The sequence below is a fragment of the Xyrauchen texanus genome, chromosome 26 (assembly GCF_025860055.1).
Source record: "Xyrauchen texanus isolate HMW12.3.18 chromosome 26, RBS_HiC_50CHRs, whole genome shotgun sequence".
Lineage (NCBI taxonomy): Eukaryota > Metazoa > Chordata > Actinopteri > Cypriniformes > Catostomidae > Xyrauchen > Xyrauchen texanus.
In genome coordinates this window covers 12,621,054-12,639,136 of record NC_068301.1, presented here as the reverse complement: position 1 = coordinate 12,639,136, position 18,083 = coordinate 12,621,054, and the positions used below count along the sequence as shown (strand labels likewise).

The following is an 18,083-nucleotide window of genomic DNA, read 5'->3' as shown; positions in this document are numbered from 1 at the left end:
TAGATACATGCATACATTTATTTATTTCACAATGCACTACCATATTGAATTAACGTTTTTATTCAGTAACATATCCTGTAAATAAGGATTTGCATTTACATTTACATTTATGCATTTGGCAGATGCTTTTATTCAAAGCAACTTACAGAGCACTTATTACAAGGACAATCCCCCGGAGCAACCTGGAGTTAAGTGCCTTGCTCAAGGACACAATGGTGGTGGCTGTGGGGATCAAACCAGTGACCTTATGATTACCAGTAATGTGCTTTAGCCCACTACGCCACCACCACACCACATTTCCGAGCATGCTTTGCATGGGACTTAATAGGGAGAGTAAATGTTCAAATTATGTGTTGTTTTATGTGTTTTGTGCAAGATTGATATAAAGGGTGATACCTGTTAATTTTCTATGTTTTGTTATGTTAAGATTTAAAAGAGTTGCTGTTATGTTGGATTTTTGGGTGTTGCCATTATGGTGAAGAGTGGAGCTTGAGCTAATGATGAGGCCTTGTACATGTCACTCACAGGTTTGGGAGAGTTACTTATGAAATGTATTTCACTACAGATTACAGATTACATGCTGTAAAATGTAATTTGTAACGTATTCCATTAGATTACTCAAGGTCAGTAACATATTCTAAATACTTTGGATTACTTCTTCAGCACTGGTAGATTTTTTTCACTTGTTTTTGTCTATAAAAACTCTGCAAGTACAGTAAGACAAAATACACATGTTAAAAATACATTCTCTGAAAAACCTAAATATCTTATGCGGTGTTGTTTCTAAAAAAAGATGAAATCTAATTGATCTTGTTTTAAGGATTTTTTGATATTTTTACAGGAAAACAAAACAAAAATTATTATCAACATACGATTTTTGCCCTAATATCAAAGGTCTTACTAGGAAAAAAGAAATTATAAACCAACGTGAATTTTCTTGATAAAATATGATCGTGCCGTTAACGTGCATGTAAAATGGCTAGAAATAGCCTTTTAGCTTAGCGTAAAGCTGACAATTTACACAAGGTTTATTTCTATTTCTTCTGGTCCAACATTTCTTCAAACTTACTTCTCTGTCTACTCGTATGAATGTAACACATACGTAATTTTTCATTGCTGTTTGCATTATTTATATGTATAAATGTTTTCCATCTGAAAGCACTAAATATTAAATGAAACGAATGACAATAAAATGCAAAGTAATCTCTCAAGTAATCTAAATACTTTTTGACTGTAACTGGCTACTTATATTTTAAGTACATAATCCTGTTACATGTATTTCGTTACTCCCCAACCTTGGTCACAAATAGAAATGATTGCTCGCTTCATTGAACAATTGCTGTGCTAACTTGAGCATAGTTACTAAACTACACTTTGTAGTGCTTCCAACCAGCATGTATTTAGCATGCTAGAAGTCACTTTCACCTGTTAGTACATAAAGAAATAAAACCAATTTTATTTGAGTTACACTGACACGTTTAATTTTGTTGGGTTTACCCAATTAAACTAGGTTCTTTCTACACAGCGTGTTTGTGTTGTGAATACATATTAATTTTAAATTAAGACAACTCATTTCAAAACGTGGAACCACTGTCCATGATTTAATCATGTTCAGCCAAATAACTGTTTTGTGTGTACCAGACAATTTGATAAAAAATGTCTTTTATTTTATGGACAAAGTAATTATACAAATCGAATGACCTGTTGTCTAGTAAAACTGTTGCAAATGTTTTCCACGACTACAATCATCAATTGCGGGGTTCTGAAGTTGTGGTAGTCAAATCTGATGACTGGCAGGTTCATGGGAGCAATATTCTTTTATGGGTCTTTTTAAGTGCTGAATCATTTTGATAAATGTTAATATGTTTTTATAAATGCCTGACTTTAACGGAGCCAGAAAGTAATGCAGCTAAATTAAAATAATGATATTATATTCACACGCCTGCCTTGTATTACAGCCGTAGAGTCTGTTAGTGTGTATTAAATGTATGGTGGTAGTAAGGGGGTCTAATCTTGGCATGAAGGACTGGAGAGGGTGGTTCAGATGTCAGTTCCTGTAATAGTAGTCGCGCATGGAGATTCCCATAGACTCCGTGGGAAGCATTCTTACGACTTAATAACAGAGCCACACTGACAGACGAGACAGTGGCAGCAGAAAATAGGGTGTGCGAGGGAGAGCTGCTGGTATTTTAAACTGGATGAGAGAGCAGAGGGCGTGCACCGACTCAGCTATATGTCTTTTTGACACACTAATATAGAAACATGGCCATGAGCAGGATTGGTATACAGCTGCAGTTTCTGCTGTACTCTGTGACAGCGTACCTTTCACCGATCAGTCTCGAGAATATTCTCCCGATTACTGCAGGTATGAAAGACAGATTGAGCGCGCGAATTCACGTTTGCGCACGTGTGAGCTAGAACGTGAATATTTGTTTGCGATAACGATCGAGTGGTGTCAGCTACGTATATTTACATCAGCAAGTATGTGTTTAAAATGTAAATCGTATGTTTATAGTTTTAGACATAAATATGTATGTGAATAGAATTATGCGTAGCCAACATTATATGTATTTTATGTTTTTATATATGCATTTATTAGGCGTAGAAATGGTTTAAACGTTATTGTGCATTCATAAACGTAGCTATTATTGGCTCTGTTTAATATTTTACAATATTTTCTGCATAAACTTTTCAAAAAATGAATGCTTCAGATAGCCTGTTGATAAAGTTCGTATGTTACAATGTTTTGCATGTCATGAAATCCTGTTCAGCACATTAATATAGATATTAGTGTAAAACTTTTGCATATTTCTTCTGATTAAATTTAACTTGCATGGTTATTTTTTCTTCATTTCTTCATCGTGTTGCTATTTAAAAACATGCTTGCGCATATACATTCTCGTTTATGTTTTTCAGTCGTGTATCAGTGAAATATGTGTGGTATGGTGATATCTTAAAGAGCACTTCAACTATACTGCAATGCTTCAATTAATCAGTGTAATTAATCACTGCAGTGCTGCGGGTATTTCATGCCAGTGATGCGGACGAGTTGTTGATTATGTCGTTCATTTTAATCGATCTTTGGCTTCTGATTGGTTGTGTTGTGTATGCTTCAGCCCCCGGCCCATATAATGTCTTGAGAAGATTTGATCCATGTTGTCTGCTGGCCCCGCCTCCCCCTCCTTTGTTCTTGCCCCCTCCTAGTGTCTGGAAAAGGGTACCTGTGAGTAATGATAATTGCATGAATAATTTTTACAGCTGTGTTTAATGACAGCATGTCTGTTTCTAAGTAAAGCCTATTTAATCTGTTTTTCAAGGTCCTCGCTGGGCCTGTGGAGAGGGTAAGAGGGAGAGAGGAGGATGAGGATGAGGAACAGGTGACAGATCACTGTGCGGCAGGACCGGCGGGACCTCCTGGTCCTGTTGGACCACAGGTAAGGGAAAGGAAGAAAGAGATTCTAAAGTCATGACTTAATTCAGTCTCTTTCTCGTACAAAGCTATCATATTTAAATGTTTGTGTGAACTAGTATTTTAGCTCTTCATATATAGATTGAAATGTATCTAATTATTTTAGGGTCATGGTGGCATCCCAGGGCTACAGGGACCCATAGGAGATAAGGTGAGATTGTTAAACTTTCGGTAAATAGAAATTAATTGCTTCACGTTCTCTTAGTAAGAAAATACAAAATTAAAGAATTCTTCTCTTCTACTGTAGGGTGACATAGGACGGCCAGGGTCAAAGGTCAGAATATGTTCAATATTATAATTATATTGATGTGGACAGCATGCATGCATACTATGGGTCTGTTCCAAAACCTAGTGAGCTTCCTCTGAAGGTAGCACTTTAAGGCATCATTGGCACACTCCTAACACTAAGGCAATCCCATAATGCAGGAAAACCACCTTGCGAGGGACCCCCTCCGAAAATATTTCAAGGTCACTTAATATTTTTGTTTATAAATACCAGAAAAAAGAAAAAATGTTTTGTGTGATATTATAAAGATGATTGAAATAGTATGAAAGCCAAAATACATAATTTAATTATTATCTAGAGGGATGCACCAGTGTATCGGTTAATTATTGACCAGTTTAAAACCATTGGGTATAACTGTTAATATAAAACATCAATATAAACCATTGGTTTTTTAAATATTTTAAAAACAATAAAATAGCATTTGTACCTCTGTGTACATTTTAAAGCATAATTTCTAAGCAAAACTGTGATCTGATGACAAAATAAGTAAGTGGCAAAAATCTTGATATCTGCCTATTGTTTTTTGTCTTCCAAAAATGTTCATAACGGTGCATTTCTAATTATCTGGAAAATACTTAGCCAACTACATTAGTACATTGACAGGTTATCTTTTTTTTCTACTCAATAACTGAGTAATGTCAAATGTATAAACCTAAAGAGAAACATATTGATAAAACTGAAATGGCAATAATGTCAAATTCGTTTAATATAGCTTTTATAAAAAAATTTCTCCCCTTTTCTCCCCAATTTGGAATGCCCAATACCCAATGCCCTCTAAGCCCTCGTGGTGACGTAGTGACGAATCTCAGTTGCCTCTACGTCTTGAGACAGTCAATCCGGGCAACTTATCATGTGGCTTGTTGAGCGCGTTACCATGGAGACATAGTGTGTGTGGAGGCATCCTATTCTCCGCGGCATCCACGCACAACTCACCACACGCCCCACAGAGAGCGAGAACCACATTATAGCGACCACGAGGTGACTCTACCCTTCCTAGCAACCGGGCCAATTTGGTTGCTTAGGAGACCTGGCTGGAAGCAGGTTAACATAGATTTTTACTTTTTTACGTTCTTGAAAACTTTTTTTCCACAGACCCCCTAGCACCCCCTTGCGGCCCCCTGGGGTTCGCTGGACCCCATTAAAAAAAAAAACCCTGCCATTATGCACTGTAATAAGCTCAGTGGAAAAATAAATCTAAAACGGAGGACGAAGTGAGATAACTTATGATTATAAATATACTTATATGTTCTGTACTGAAAAGTATTTATAAATTATTTTAAAATGATAGAAAACTGACTATTCTGCCCAAAATGTGTCTGTGATACTGTATATTTATGCTCAGTAGAGTATTGCGTATTTCCTCTTGCATTGCAAGTTGAGTATCCCATGCACTGCGAGTGAGGAGCAATATGAAGTTGCTGCCTATGAAGAGTGTTCCAAATTGGTCTCTTATGAGGCTTCATTTCGGTAAAGATGCTGCCATAGAAGACAGCTGCCTATGTAGTAAGCAAGTAGGCAGCTCACTACGTTTTGAAACAGACCCTGTTAACAGTAGAGCAGACCCGAGTCATTAATGTTTTCCTGTTCTAAACACAAAAAGAATCTTTATAGAATCTATTAAGCAGTTGTCTTGTCATTTTACAGTCCATTACTGTTTATGACATGCTCTCTGGGTGCAACTGAATGTTTTAAAGGGTGTCAAGCCATGTGCTGTAGTTAAGCCTGTCTGCAGTCCACTGCAGTTCTGCCCTGCAATATCGCTAAACACAGACATTAATCTCAGTACCGTACTGCTGCTCTTAGTCAAAACACATACTGAACTCTCAAGCACCTTAAAGGGATAGTTAACCCAAAATTAAAATTCTGTCATCATTTACTCACCCTCATGTTGTTCCAAATCCACATAACTTACTTGGAACCCAAAAGGAGATGTTAGGCATGATAGTAACAGTCTCAGTCACCATTAACTTTTTTTGCATAGTTTTTTCCATCCAGTGACAGTGAATGGTGACTAAAGCTTTTACTCTGCCTAGCATCTTCTTTTGTGGTCCACAATGAAGAAAGTAAGTCATGTGGGTTTAGAACAACATGAGGGTGAGTAAATTATGACAGAATTTTCATTTTTGGCTTAACTATTCCTTTAAGTAAAAACGGATGGAAAAAGTACACAATGGATGCCCATGAAAAGCAGGCGGTAAACTGAATTTTAAAAGAGATGTTTGTGTACATTTTCTATTAATCATAGCAACAGCAATTCATCATACCATGCTTGAATGATGGAGAAGAGCATTATAACCTATCCAGACACAAAGTCAAGTGTAGCCACTTCTAGCATTTTAAACAGCCAATTAAGGTGCCTAGATCACATTGGTGTGATCAGCTGTGCTGTTCAGTCCCAGTAAAATATGTCAGATTGTAGTAGTCTTCTGCATCCTCTACAACCTAGCACTCAGAACCGGACTGCAAAATGTGTAATTGTGACATAAAAATTGTGCTCAGCACTAATTTTGTGGGCATGTTTGTGCTGTTACCTGATTTCCACAATTCCTTTTGTGTATATGGCACTAAAACTGGCACGAGCAATTTATTCTTAGTCAGTTACCCCCAAAATGTTTGAAAGAAATGAGACCTGGGGCCTCATGTATGAAACGTTGTGTAAATTTAATACTAAAGTGTGCACAAGCACATAAGTCAGATTATGCATATGCACATAAGTTTTCATATGTTACCTTTAGAAGACTGAGCATACATGCACATGCAGCATTCCCCACCCTGTCTCCTCCCGAAATAACCATATATGGAGCTTACAACGCCTGTTTTTACTATGCGTAACTTCATCTGCATATAATTACCATATGAAAACATGACACTGCTGCATTCAACTGTGCGAGAAACTTGGAAAATAGAACGAAGAATAGGCGCTGCTGCTAAAAATAATTTATTGTTTTATTGTAAAAATATCTAAACATCCTTTAAACAAGATCAATTTACCTGAGAAACATTATTGCATATTAAGACTTACAGAGAATATACAGTCACAATGCACATTATTAGTAAGGCCTGTACACCTACTTATTCATGTGATTATCTAATCAGCCAATTGTGTGGCAGCAGCGAAATGCATAAAATCATGCAGATACAGGTCAGGAGCATCAGAATGGGGGAAAAATTGATCTCAGTGATTTCGACCATGGCAGGATTGTTGATTGCTGGTTTGAGTATTTCTGTAACTGCGGATCTCCTGGGATTTCAAGCACAACAGTCTTTAGAGTTTACTCAGAATAAAAAGCATCCAAATATGCCTTGTTTATGAGAGAGGACAACAGAGAATGGCTAGGCTGGTTTGAGCTGACAGAAAGTCTGCGGTAACTCAGATAACCACTCTGTACAATTGTAGTGAACAGAATAGCATCTCAGAATGCACAACACGTCAAACCTTGAGGCGGATGGGCTACAATAAGACCATGTCGAGCACTTTATTAGGACCATGGTGTTCCTAATGAAGTGCTCAGTGAGTGCATCTTATTATATGTAGAATATACATTGTTATTAGCCTATACTCTCTGACCATTGAGAAATGATTTTTGAGTGTATTAAGCATAAACCTAACCTAACTTGTGCAATTTTACTTCTCAGGTAATAAAAACAAAAAAGGGTTTTAGGATGTTTTTTTAAATCCTTAAAAAAAATGTTTTTTTTTATGGAAGCAAAACAAAGTTAGCAATTAAGAAAACTGCTGTGAAAAATCAGATCGCAACCTTTTTTTAAATGAATCATTTTATAAATCCTGATGTGTGTGTGAAAATTGCATACGCACATATCAGTACCCATTTTGTGATGTTTGTACATCAGGCCCCAAGAGGGCACTCAAAAGAAGAACGATTGGATGGGCTGATGTTTTAAAGGAGCATGGAGGGCTGCCAAGAGACAGAGATGCTGAGTAGGGGTTTATCTTTGAATGAAGTGGCTCTGTATACTCAGCACTTCGGCCGCACTGCAAGATTTTGTTGGGTTGGGGCTACTGTTGGTGTACAAAAGAAAATTCGCACATAAACAATTTTTTCCCCTTAGGGTCGTACTGGGCGTCTAGGTCTGCCTGGAAAACCAGGTGCTCCGGGTCTGCCTGGCCCAGAAGGATCTAAGGTGTGTGAGATTTACCTCTCCAATCCATCTGACTGAATATAATCTAGTCACATACTGCTCTGACTTTATTAATGACAAGCCATCTGTTATCACCGTCTCCCTTGAAGTGTCTATTCTTCAACGTAATGGTAAATGACGGTATCAAACTAACTGCCAAGGCCATGATCAGAGTCAAGTGTCACTCTTGACTGTTGTCTCTGCCATCAAGACGAATAGGCCTAAGAATAGCACATTTAAGCATTTACTGTATATGTGACCTCTTTGGCAGGGAGAGAAAGGAGAACCAGGACTAATGGGAATGCCAGGGATAAGGGGACCAGCCGGATCTAAAGTGAGTCACATTTGATCCTTTTCCATGTGTAACTAGTGTTGATAATGGAAGTAATGCATGGTGGTAGGTACCATTCATTTAAGTTTTAAGTTTTAATTAGAAAAGAACCATTTGGTAAATAGTAATCGTCTTTATTCCCAAAGGGTTTGCCAGGATACAAAGGTGAGAAGGTATGTCTGTTGAACGCAACCTAAAGGTTCCATTAACATTAAGAGTATTTGACTTTTGAGATTAAGTGAGAATAATTCTAATCTTTGCAGGGGGCACGGGGTGATCGTAGACCTGCAGGTCCAAAAGGAGACAAGGTTAGAGACTAAGAATTAAAAATGAAATGTTTATGGTTTTTTAAACTGGGGTCTTGGGAGCGCTAAAGGGGCCGCAGAAAAGTTGTGTAAAAAGTGTACAAAAAAATAATAAAAATAAAAAATTTTGCATGTACTGAATTTGACGTTAATACTGTTTTACTCTGCTTTCTTAAGATTAGGTTTATACATGTAACATTAGTCTAATATTTATTTGAAAAAGATGTGCTGTCAACTTTGAATTTGGTCTTCTCTCTTTAGGGAGCAAATGGACTACCTGGGATTCTGGGACAGAAGGTGTGAGGTGACATTTAACTATTAAAGAAATATTCTGGTTTTACTTAAGCTACTTGGTATAGAGCGCAACAGCCTAGTTCCAAAAATAAAAAATCTCATTCATTTTCTCTACAGGTGAATTGATTTTTAACTATGACTTAGAAACCTTTAAAGACAGACCTTCCATGAGCTCAGAGGTTGTTCATCGATGGTATATGCTTACATTAAAGCCATCAGTCTGCATATTTCAAATTTAGTTAAAAGAAATCATATTTAATAACGGAATTCCTGATGAAGAACTACACTACCCATGATCCTAAAAAAAGACACCACTAGACCTTAATTATGATACCATCTTTGATTTTTAACAGGAATGACAACGAGGCTGTGAGGGACACATTTTCCATCTCTTTAATAGTACGCATGGTATAAAGCTGTAAAAAGCTCCTACATCACATCTAATTTTCCACGACTCTTTTTTTCTTTCAAAAGTTTGTCTGCTTAACAATATAAATACACTTTAAACAACAGTGCAGCCCATTAAAGAGACTGTATGTCTATCCCTCACAGCCTCAAAGATGGGACTGCTGTGAATGAGTTCTATTAGAGATGTGTGGAAAAAAAAGCCTGCCAACCAAGCTCATATTCATATATATGAATATTTTGCAATAAAATAAAACTATATAGGTTCTAAACTTACAGTATACCCAACAACTGTAAATCAATAGTTTTATAATTTTTTTATGTTTTTATTTTGATTAAGTAATTCTCAATGCTTCATGGGAATCGTAGTTCTTTAGAAGATGTTAAGCGCACAGCCTTGTGCCTTTGTCTTTTTGTCTGATCTTTAAATCGTCTTTTTGCTTCTGAACAAAGTTTGTAATGTTGTGATTCACCTCGGAGTTGGTTGATTTGGTTTATGGCTTAGAACTCTTTTACGGAGGATTTTATGAAATCCCCATGGAAGAAACCGAATGAGGAAAACCACCTCTGATACTAAGACACCGTTGCACTCTGTTGCTAGGTAGAGTCTGGTGGTATTAAGGGAAGGGGCATTCTCATTCTAGAGTTAATATTATTGGACAAAAATCTGTAGTACAATATGAGTCATCATTATGTTTGGTTCGTTTTCACAGAAGAGAAATACTGTAAATTTTAAATGCATATATCTGCTAAATTGTATCAACTTATAGGAGTACACTAGAATATAGATAGCTTCAATTCTAAAAGACATGGACTAAAATCCAAAAAACTCCAATTTTGATTTCATACGGAATTTGACATTATACAGAGTATTCCTCTAAAATAATTTAATGCATGTAACATTAATATGTATTGGTTGTCACTGATATGTCACTCTCTACTCCTCCCCCTCCTTGTTGCTCCTCTAGGGTGAAATGGGACCCAAGGGTGAGCTAGGTGTATCAGGGAAACGTGGCCCTACAGGCCGACCAGGCAAAAGAGGCAAACAGGTGAGAGCACAAACACCACTCTACACTCACACAGACATACTTACTCAAATAAATTAAGCTGTGTTGATTTGTTTTGGGTGAGGCTATACATCAGCGTTCCTCTAGTTTGTTTTGATATTGAGACCTTGAGTGTGTGATGATAAGGGAAAGGATTATTTGGCAGAAGAAGCTTTGGGCATATTTAAAACACAGAGACACATGCTTAACCCTTCTCGCTGTGTTTTACTTGCTCTACATCAGCCGCCTGTCTGATTGTGCCTGTGTGAGTGTGTGTCACTTTTACACTGATGCCTATTTGTATGTAATCTGAGGACCTGACAATCTTTCCGTGCTGGTTGCTGAATTTGGACCAGTAGAGCCTCTGATGTTGGGTCCATCCTGCCTCTCATGTTTCAAAGCTCTTGTTTTACACTGCGTGTAGGCACTTCCTGGGAATGTCTTTACTAGTTGCTGGGAAATACCAAGTGACTGTGATCGTAGGCATTACCCAGCGGCATACATTCCTACAATCAATCAGACCAATGCTATGATATGATAAAGAAATTTAAAGGAATGTTCTGGGTTTACCAAAAGTAAAGCTAAATAGACAGCAGTTGTGGCATAATATTGATTACCACAGAAAATATTTTCGAATGGTCCCCGTTTATTAAATAAAAAATGTGTGGTCACAGTAAGGCACTTACAGTGGAAGTGAACAGGGCCAGTCCATAAATATTAAAATACACCGTGTTTTTCTAAAGTATAGCCACAAGACGGTAAAAATGATACGTGTTAACATGATTTTAGTGTTTATTTAGTAACTTTACACTGATAAGGTTGGTGATTGATTTTATCACACTACAATCATGTAAACACGTATAATGTTTATGTCTTGTGTATTTAATGTTTATAAATTGGGCCCATTCACTTTAATTGTAATTGACTTAGTGTAACTGCGATTTTTGCTTCTTTTTTAAATAAACGAGGGGCAAAAAATATTTTTGTGGTAATCAACATTATGCCACAAATACTGTTGATTGAGCTTAACTTGTACGGAACCTCGCACACTCCTTTTAGGTTCTCTAGATCCCTGCACAGGCCTCTGACTTGAATGTAATTTCAGAACTGGAAACTAATTTGATGCAACCACTTTGTAAGATGAAAGATAATACTCATATGTGTAGACTGTATAGCAGTAGGTGTCTTATATATGTTTGTGAGTGTATTGTTTTGTTTCTGAGTTTAGCTTGGTTATTTTTAATGTCTTTATGTAGGGGCCTGAAGGAAAGAAAGGTTCTCTGGGGCTCATAGGACCTATTGGACCACCTGGGCCCACAGGCCACCCCGGACCTCCGGGGGTACCTGCATCAGGTGAGAAAACACACACACACACACACACACACACACACACACACACACACACACACACACACACACACACTTCTATCTAAATACAATGGAGACCTAACCCTAAAATAAACAATTTAAGCATTTAAAGGCAAAAAACAAACATTCCCCATCTGTTCACTAGGGGTCTCTCTTGAGAGCCTCGTCCATAAAGGGAGGGAAATGCGTCTGTCCATTCAGATTTTTCCTTCAGAGCCGAGTGGTTGTGTGATCAGCGAGCTGCATTCACTGACTGTTCACTTCATCTCTACAGAGCATATGCTGTTGGATCTATGGCGCATATCAGCGGCTTTCTCCTTCTCTGCACAACAGTGCCCCTGGGTGCTTTGACAGCGCTTCTAAAGAGAATATTTTCACTAAAAGAGTTTATTTCTCTAAAAGAGCAATACACAGTGGCATGGAACGTCCTTTTATGTGTCTTTATAAAGATGCCCTTCCACCCCTGTGTAGTTCCTGGATGCGGTCGGGTTCTCTCTGCTCTTAATAGTCACAGACGCTGCCTCGTGTGTCTGGGGAGCGATCACACCAAGGCAGCTTTTGTGGATTGTTCGTGTTCTCACTGCGAGAACCTTACCATGGCAAAGTTGCGGTCGAGTCGCTCCTTCCCACGGGATTGAGGACGACCCGGCTGGCTATGGAGGCGATTTGGGGATGGCAGCTGGCTCGGTTTCGCTGGGTACATCCCCACGAACCACCCGCCCCCCGACACGCTCGTTGACGGGCCTCACGGCCAGTCTGCTTATCCCCTTGAGCCCCCCCGAGCTGGATGATGAGCTCACCACTGCATCGGAGAGTGGATGACTCCTCCCTAGCCCTCTGGTCCACAAATTCAGTGGAGGAATTCCCTGACCAGACCCACTACGGGTACTGAAAATACTCTATACTGGAATAGGTGCTCCACAGGATGGGCCCCTGTGTGGATTAATCCCCCTGTGTATATTTTCCGCGGTACGGTCCTCTTACGAGCAGTCCCAGCTGTCCCCCGGTCGCCATGTTGTAGCAACTCCTCCCTCGCAGCAGGTGGGATCTACCACCGCGCCATTTCCACATGTGGCCTGAAACCCCATGTGATGTATTTTGCCACTCTTTACCTCCACTAGCCTGGGCAGGTGGTAGTCTCCACGCTGTATTTTCCCCCTGAAAGAATAGGAGTTGGAAAAGAACACCTTCCCCGATGCATGTGATAGTGTTAAGTTGGCCACAGCCACTTTAACTCTGTTCTTTCTCGTTGGCCTTTTCTCAAGTTCAGAGATGCGCAAGGCTCTCAAGAGAGACCCCTAGTGTCGCTTCTTCGAAACAAAGTCTCGTTCCCTCCATCAGGGAACGGAGGTTACAATAGTAACTTAAACGTTATTAAGCTCATATACTATATGAACCACTTTTCACTTTCCCAAAATAAGGTCAGATATACTGTATAGTTATGTAATTAATGGTTAACTATGGAGGACATTTTCCAGCAATTTTGTCCCCAAAATATATCTTAAAGAATATAAACACACACACTGATTAATCAGGGACACATGTTTGTCATTCACATTCAGGCAAACATTTCAATAACTTATTTCTCAGTTTAATATTGACGTTTGAATTAAATGAAATGAATGAATAAAACCTTGTATTTGCTTTTGTTAATATGTGTCTTGTTATGATGTACAGGACTGTTTGTTGTTGGAGAAAAGGGTGAGAAGGGATTGCAAGGCCCTCCTGGACAATGTGACTGTAGTTTCACTTCTTTAAACAGCCCACCCAGTGCTCCATTACAACACCGTAGCAAATTTGACCGAGTTCCAGCGGTAAGCCACACAGACAGTGTACCCATCCAGCAAACTTTACTTATTTTACCGAAGATCAGATTTAGTTTGCCTGTTTCTAATTAAATCAATAAGCCTTTCTGTATGCTTCATATCAGCCTTTCAGTCAGGCTGTTTTGTGATCTTTCTGGTCAGATTTTTGTTGTAAGCAGCGAGGAAGACCTTAAAAGTCTCCACGCAGACAATGCACTCGCCTTCAGGAAAGATCAGAAGTCTCTTTATTTTAAAGATGAAAATGGATGGGAGCCCATTCAGGTACTTGATCTTCTTGAATACTTTTCACCTGCTTTTAAAGGGATCATTCACCCAAACATTTATATATAATAATTTCTTATAATATAATAATAATTCATTATTCGCTCACCCTCAAGAATTTTAGCCTGTGTCACCATTAATTTTCAATGATATATATATATATATATATATATATATATATATATATATATATCATTGAAAATGAATGGTGACATGTACACTCACCTAAAGGATTATTAGGAACACCTGTTCAATTTCTCATTAATGCAATTATCTAATCAACCAATCACATGGCAGTTGCTTCAATGCATTTAGGGGTGTGGTCCTGGTCAAGACAATCTCCTGAACTCCAAACTGAATGTCAGAATGGGAAAGAAAGGTGATTTAAGCAATTTTGAGCGTGGCATGGTTGTTGGTGCCAGACGGGCCGGTCTGAGTATTTCACAATCTGCTCAGTTACTTGGATTTTCACGCTACAACCATTTCTAGGGTTTACAAAGAATGGTGTGAAAAGGAAAAACATCCAGTATCGCGGCAGTCCTGTGGGCTGAAAATGCCTTGTTGATGCTAGAGGTCAGAGGAGAATGGGCCGACTGATTCAAGCTGATAGAAGAGCAACTTTGCCTGAAATAACCACTCGTTACAACCGAGGTATGCAGTAAAGCATTTGTGAAGCCACAACATGCACAACCTTGAGGCGGATGGGCTACAACAGCAGAAGACCCCACCGGGTACCACTCATCTCCACTACAAATAGGAAAAAGAGGCTACAATTTGCAAGAGCTCACCAAAATTGGACAGTTGAAGACTGGAAAAATGTTGCCTGGTCTGATGAGTCTCGATTTCTGTTGAGACATTCAGATGGTAGAGTCAGAATTTGGCGTAATCAGAATGAGAACATGGATCCATCATGCCTTGTTACCACTGTGCAGGCTGGTGGTGGTGGTGTAATGGTGTGGGGATGTTTTCTTGGCACACTTTAGGCCCCTTAGTGCCAATTGGGCATCGTTTAAATGCCACGGCCTACCTGAGCATTGTTTCTGACCATGTCCATCCCTTTATGTCCACCATGTACCCATCCTCTGATGGCTACTTCCAGCAGGATAATGCACCATGTCACAAAGCTCAGAATCATTTCAAATTGGTTTCTTGAACATGACAATGAGTTCACTGTACTAAAATGGCCCCCACAGTCACCAGATCTCAACCCAGATAGAGCATCTTTGGGATGTGGTGGAGCAGGAGCTTCAGTGCCCTGGATGTGCATCCCACAAATCTCCATCAACTGCAAGATGCTATCCTATCAATATGGGCCAACATTTCTAAAGAATGCTTTCAGCACCTTGTTGAATCAATGCCACAGTAGAATTACAGGCAGTTCTGAAGGCTTGAAAGGGGGTCAAACACAGTATTAGTATGGTGTTCTTAATAATCCTTTAGGTGAGTGTAAATATATAATGAATAAGAATGGTGACTGAGACTAACATTTTGCCTAAATATCCGTATGTGTTCCATGGAAGAAAGAAAGTAATCACAAGCATGAATAAATTATGACATAATTTCATTTTTGAGTGAATTATCTTTAAGTGGCTTTATGAGAGCAGCAGCTGTGGTTTTCATTGTAGCTGATGCCACTCCAGGCGACAGAGAGGATTATGGGAGAGAATGGAGTCTGCGGGGATGGGGAGGTGCAGGAACTCAACGGGGAGGAATGCGACGATGGAAACAAGGTTGTTACGGACGACTGCGTGGGTGAGTCACATATTCACAATCATATAACTAATAATTAGTTCTGTCAGTTGATTAAAATGTTAATCATGATTAATCACATAATTGTTTGTTGTTAAAGGATTGCTCTGGGTTCAATACAAGTTGAGCTCAATCGACAGCATTTGTGGCATAATGTTGGTTACCACAAACATTTATTTTGACTCGTCCCTACTTTTCTTTAAAAAAATCTTGGTTCCAGTGAGACACTTATAATGGAAGTATATGGGGCCAATTTTTTAACATTAAAATACACACTGTCTCAAAAGTTTAGCCACAAGACATAAAGGGTATGCATGTAAACATGATTTTAGTGTGCTAAAATCACTTACTAATCTTTTCTCTGTAAAGTTATATATCATTTTACAACTTCACTTCCATGATGATGCAATGTCAGCAAACTCCAAAACGACTGTAAAAATGTCAAATTAAACAACTTTACGGCTCAAATAATACACACGTTTTAACAGAAGAATTACTGCAAATGCTTTTATAAAAATAAAACCCTCACATTTCTGTGTTTAAACCCTCCAATGTTTTGTGGTAATCAGAATAATGCCACAAATAATGTCTATTGGGCTTAACTTGCATTGAACACGGAACATTCTTTTTAATTGTGATTTATCACAGATTTTGAAAGTGCTGAAATTTGACACTATATATACTTGTTTTTCTGTCAAAATGCTTTTATTTCCATCTTAGGGACGAAAATAAAACAATCTGTAACAATATAATGCTTTATTAACATTTTCCAAACAAAGCCTTCTACAGTATAAAGATAGAAATGCCTTAAAATAGTACCAAGTAACATTTAACATTTCCCAAAATCTAATTGAGAGGTTGACTAATTGAAAGAACTAGTCCACAAATAGGTTGAATATTAATTTCAATTGGCATTAAATCTCTTAAACACTCTTCTTCCACAATACTAGTCTGCCCGTGAATGTGGCTATAATCTTTCCTACAGCAAACGTGAAGCCGCGTTCATGATTCGCATCAGGGCATCAATGCCAGTGTCGAGCGCAGTTTGAACTCCACATGAAAAGCGCTTGCAGGCAAAAACATCTCATTCTGCATTTTGGTGATAGTAAAGGCTTGACATGCTTTTGTGGTAATTAAAATGCACCTTACATAGACTGAAAAATACTTGATTTCAATCACAATCCCATCTGGGCTGGTTTTTTACATCAAATAGCATTAAGAGGTCATTTCTCCATAATTTTATCACTGACACGGAAGCGCTGTTGTGAGTGTGTTGGTGGTGTGTAATGATTCCAGGTGGACACATCGCAAAGATTCCACCTTTCCAAAAGTGTTAATGCGTTATGCTGTATTAACAGTAATTAAGAAAAATTAATTGCATGCGTTAACACGTTATTTCTGATAGTTGTACTAACAATACAAATCCATAAACATACAACAATTATTTAGTGGCTAACATCACTGTGACAGGGGCCGAGTTGTGATTTTACACACCCGGCCCTTTATCAGGCTAATCAAGCCTCCACAGTCGGTCTTTATCCTTCTCAGATGCTTGATTAGCCTGATAAGGGGCCGGGTGTGTAAAATCACAACCCGGCCACGCCCGCCGCCCTGTCTCAATCACAATTACAATTGCTCATACTTAGGGTTAGGTATTCAAACAAGCCCCTACTAGACTTATAATGCAATAGATCTTAAAAGGAGGGACTTGAGATATATGTAGGGACCATGGCTCTTTTGATTGGGCCAGTAAGCAACAACCAGGCAACTACCCACAAAAACTTGTTTCTCCTCTTCTGTCTCTCCCTGTTCTTTATCTGTATCTCGTTCTGTGAATGTGTAGGCTGTAAAAAGGCGTACTGTGGTGATGGATATCGTAATGAGGGAGTTGAAGAGTGTGACGGGAAGGATTTTGGCTACCAGACCTGCAAATTATATCTGCCAAGGTATGCACACCCCACTCACACACACACACACACACACACACACACACACACACACACACGCACCTTTGTTTTGTATAATAGTGCAAACTTTTCATTGAATTCTATTGTTTTATACTGAGCTAATGATATATTATAATACCCTACCGCATTTTGGGATTTTCATTAGGACATTTAGTATGTTTACTAAGTCGTGATTCATGTTTTACTATCCTCGTGGGGACATTTGGTGCTCAAAATGTAAACCAAACTTGACCCACCCTCACACACATACTCTGATCTACTTAACTAGTTGTACACAGTTTGTCTAAAAGATCTCTATCTTTTTGTATGTATAGCACCTTTGGGCAGCTCAGATGCACGGACTTATGTTACATCGACTCCACTGGCTGTAAATACAGGACCTAAGGCCCACAAAAGTATATACATTCACACAGACATATACACACATATATGAGGGAGAGCCTGCTGAGATCAAAAAGTATGTAGCAGATGATCCAAGAGGATTTGACTGTTTCTTTCTGGCTCATGACTCATGCACACACAAACACACTCACTATGAGGTACAACTCAGTGGGTATTGCACTATTTGCAGTACCTGCTCTTTGAAGCTAGAATGTTTGTAATGGCAGCTGAGCTGGTGGATAAATGTTTGAAGTA

The 18,083-nt window shown here is 38.6% G+C and overlaps 1 protein-coding gene across 2 annotated transcripts; it reads left to right on the top strand.

Annotated features, from left to right (window-relative positions):
* Positions 1 to 2,153: 2,153 nt before the first annotated feature.
* Positions 2,154 to 17,992, top strand: wu:fc38h03 (acetylcholinesterase collagenic tail peptide). Of its 2 annotated transcripts, XM_052093589.1 has the most exons (17): positions 2,154 to 2,365; positions 3,117 to 3,223; positions 3,318 to 3,434; positions 3,576 to 3,620; positions 3,717 to 3,743; positions 7,827 to 7,898; positions 8,167 to 8,229; positions 8,373 to 8,399; positions 8,490 to 8,534; positions 8,793 to 8,828; positions 10,199 to 10,279; positions 11,533 to 11,629; positions 13,322 to 13,458; positions 13,612 to 13,731; positions 15,357 to 15,483; positions 17,324 to 17,426; positions 17,762 to 17,992. In XM_052093589.1, exons 1-17 carry the CDS (start codon positions 2,263 to 2,265, stop codon positions 17,829 to 17,831), a joined length of 1,377 nt encoding a protein of 458 aa, XP_051949549.1. In that variant the 5' UTR covers positions 2,154 to 2,262; the 3' UTR covers positions 17,832 to 17,992. The 2 variants fall into 2 exon arrangements, with proteins under 2 accessions (XP_051949549.1, XP_051949550.1); XM_052093590.1 differs by lacking the exon at positions 3,717 to 3,743.
* The last annotated feature ends 91 nt before the right edge of the window (positions 17,993 to 18,083 follow it).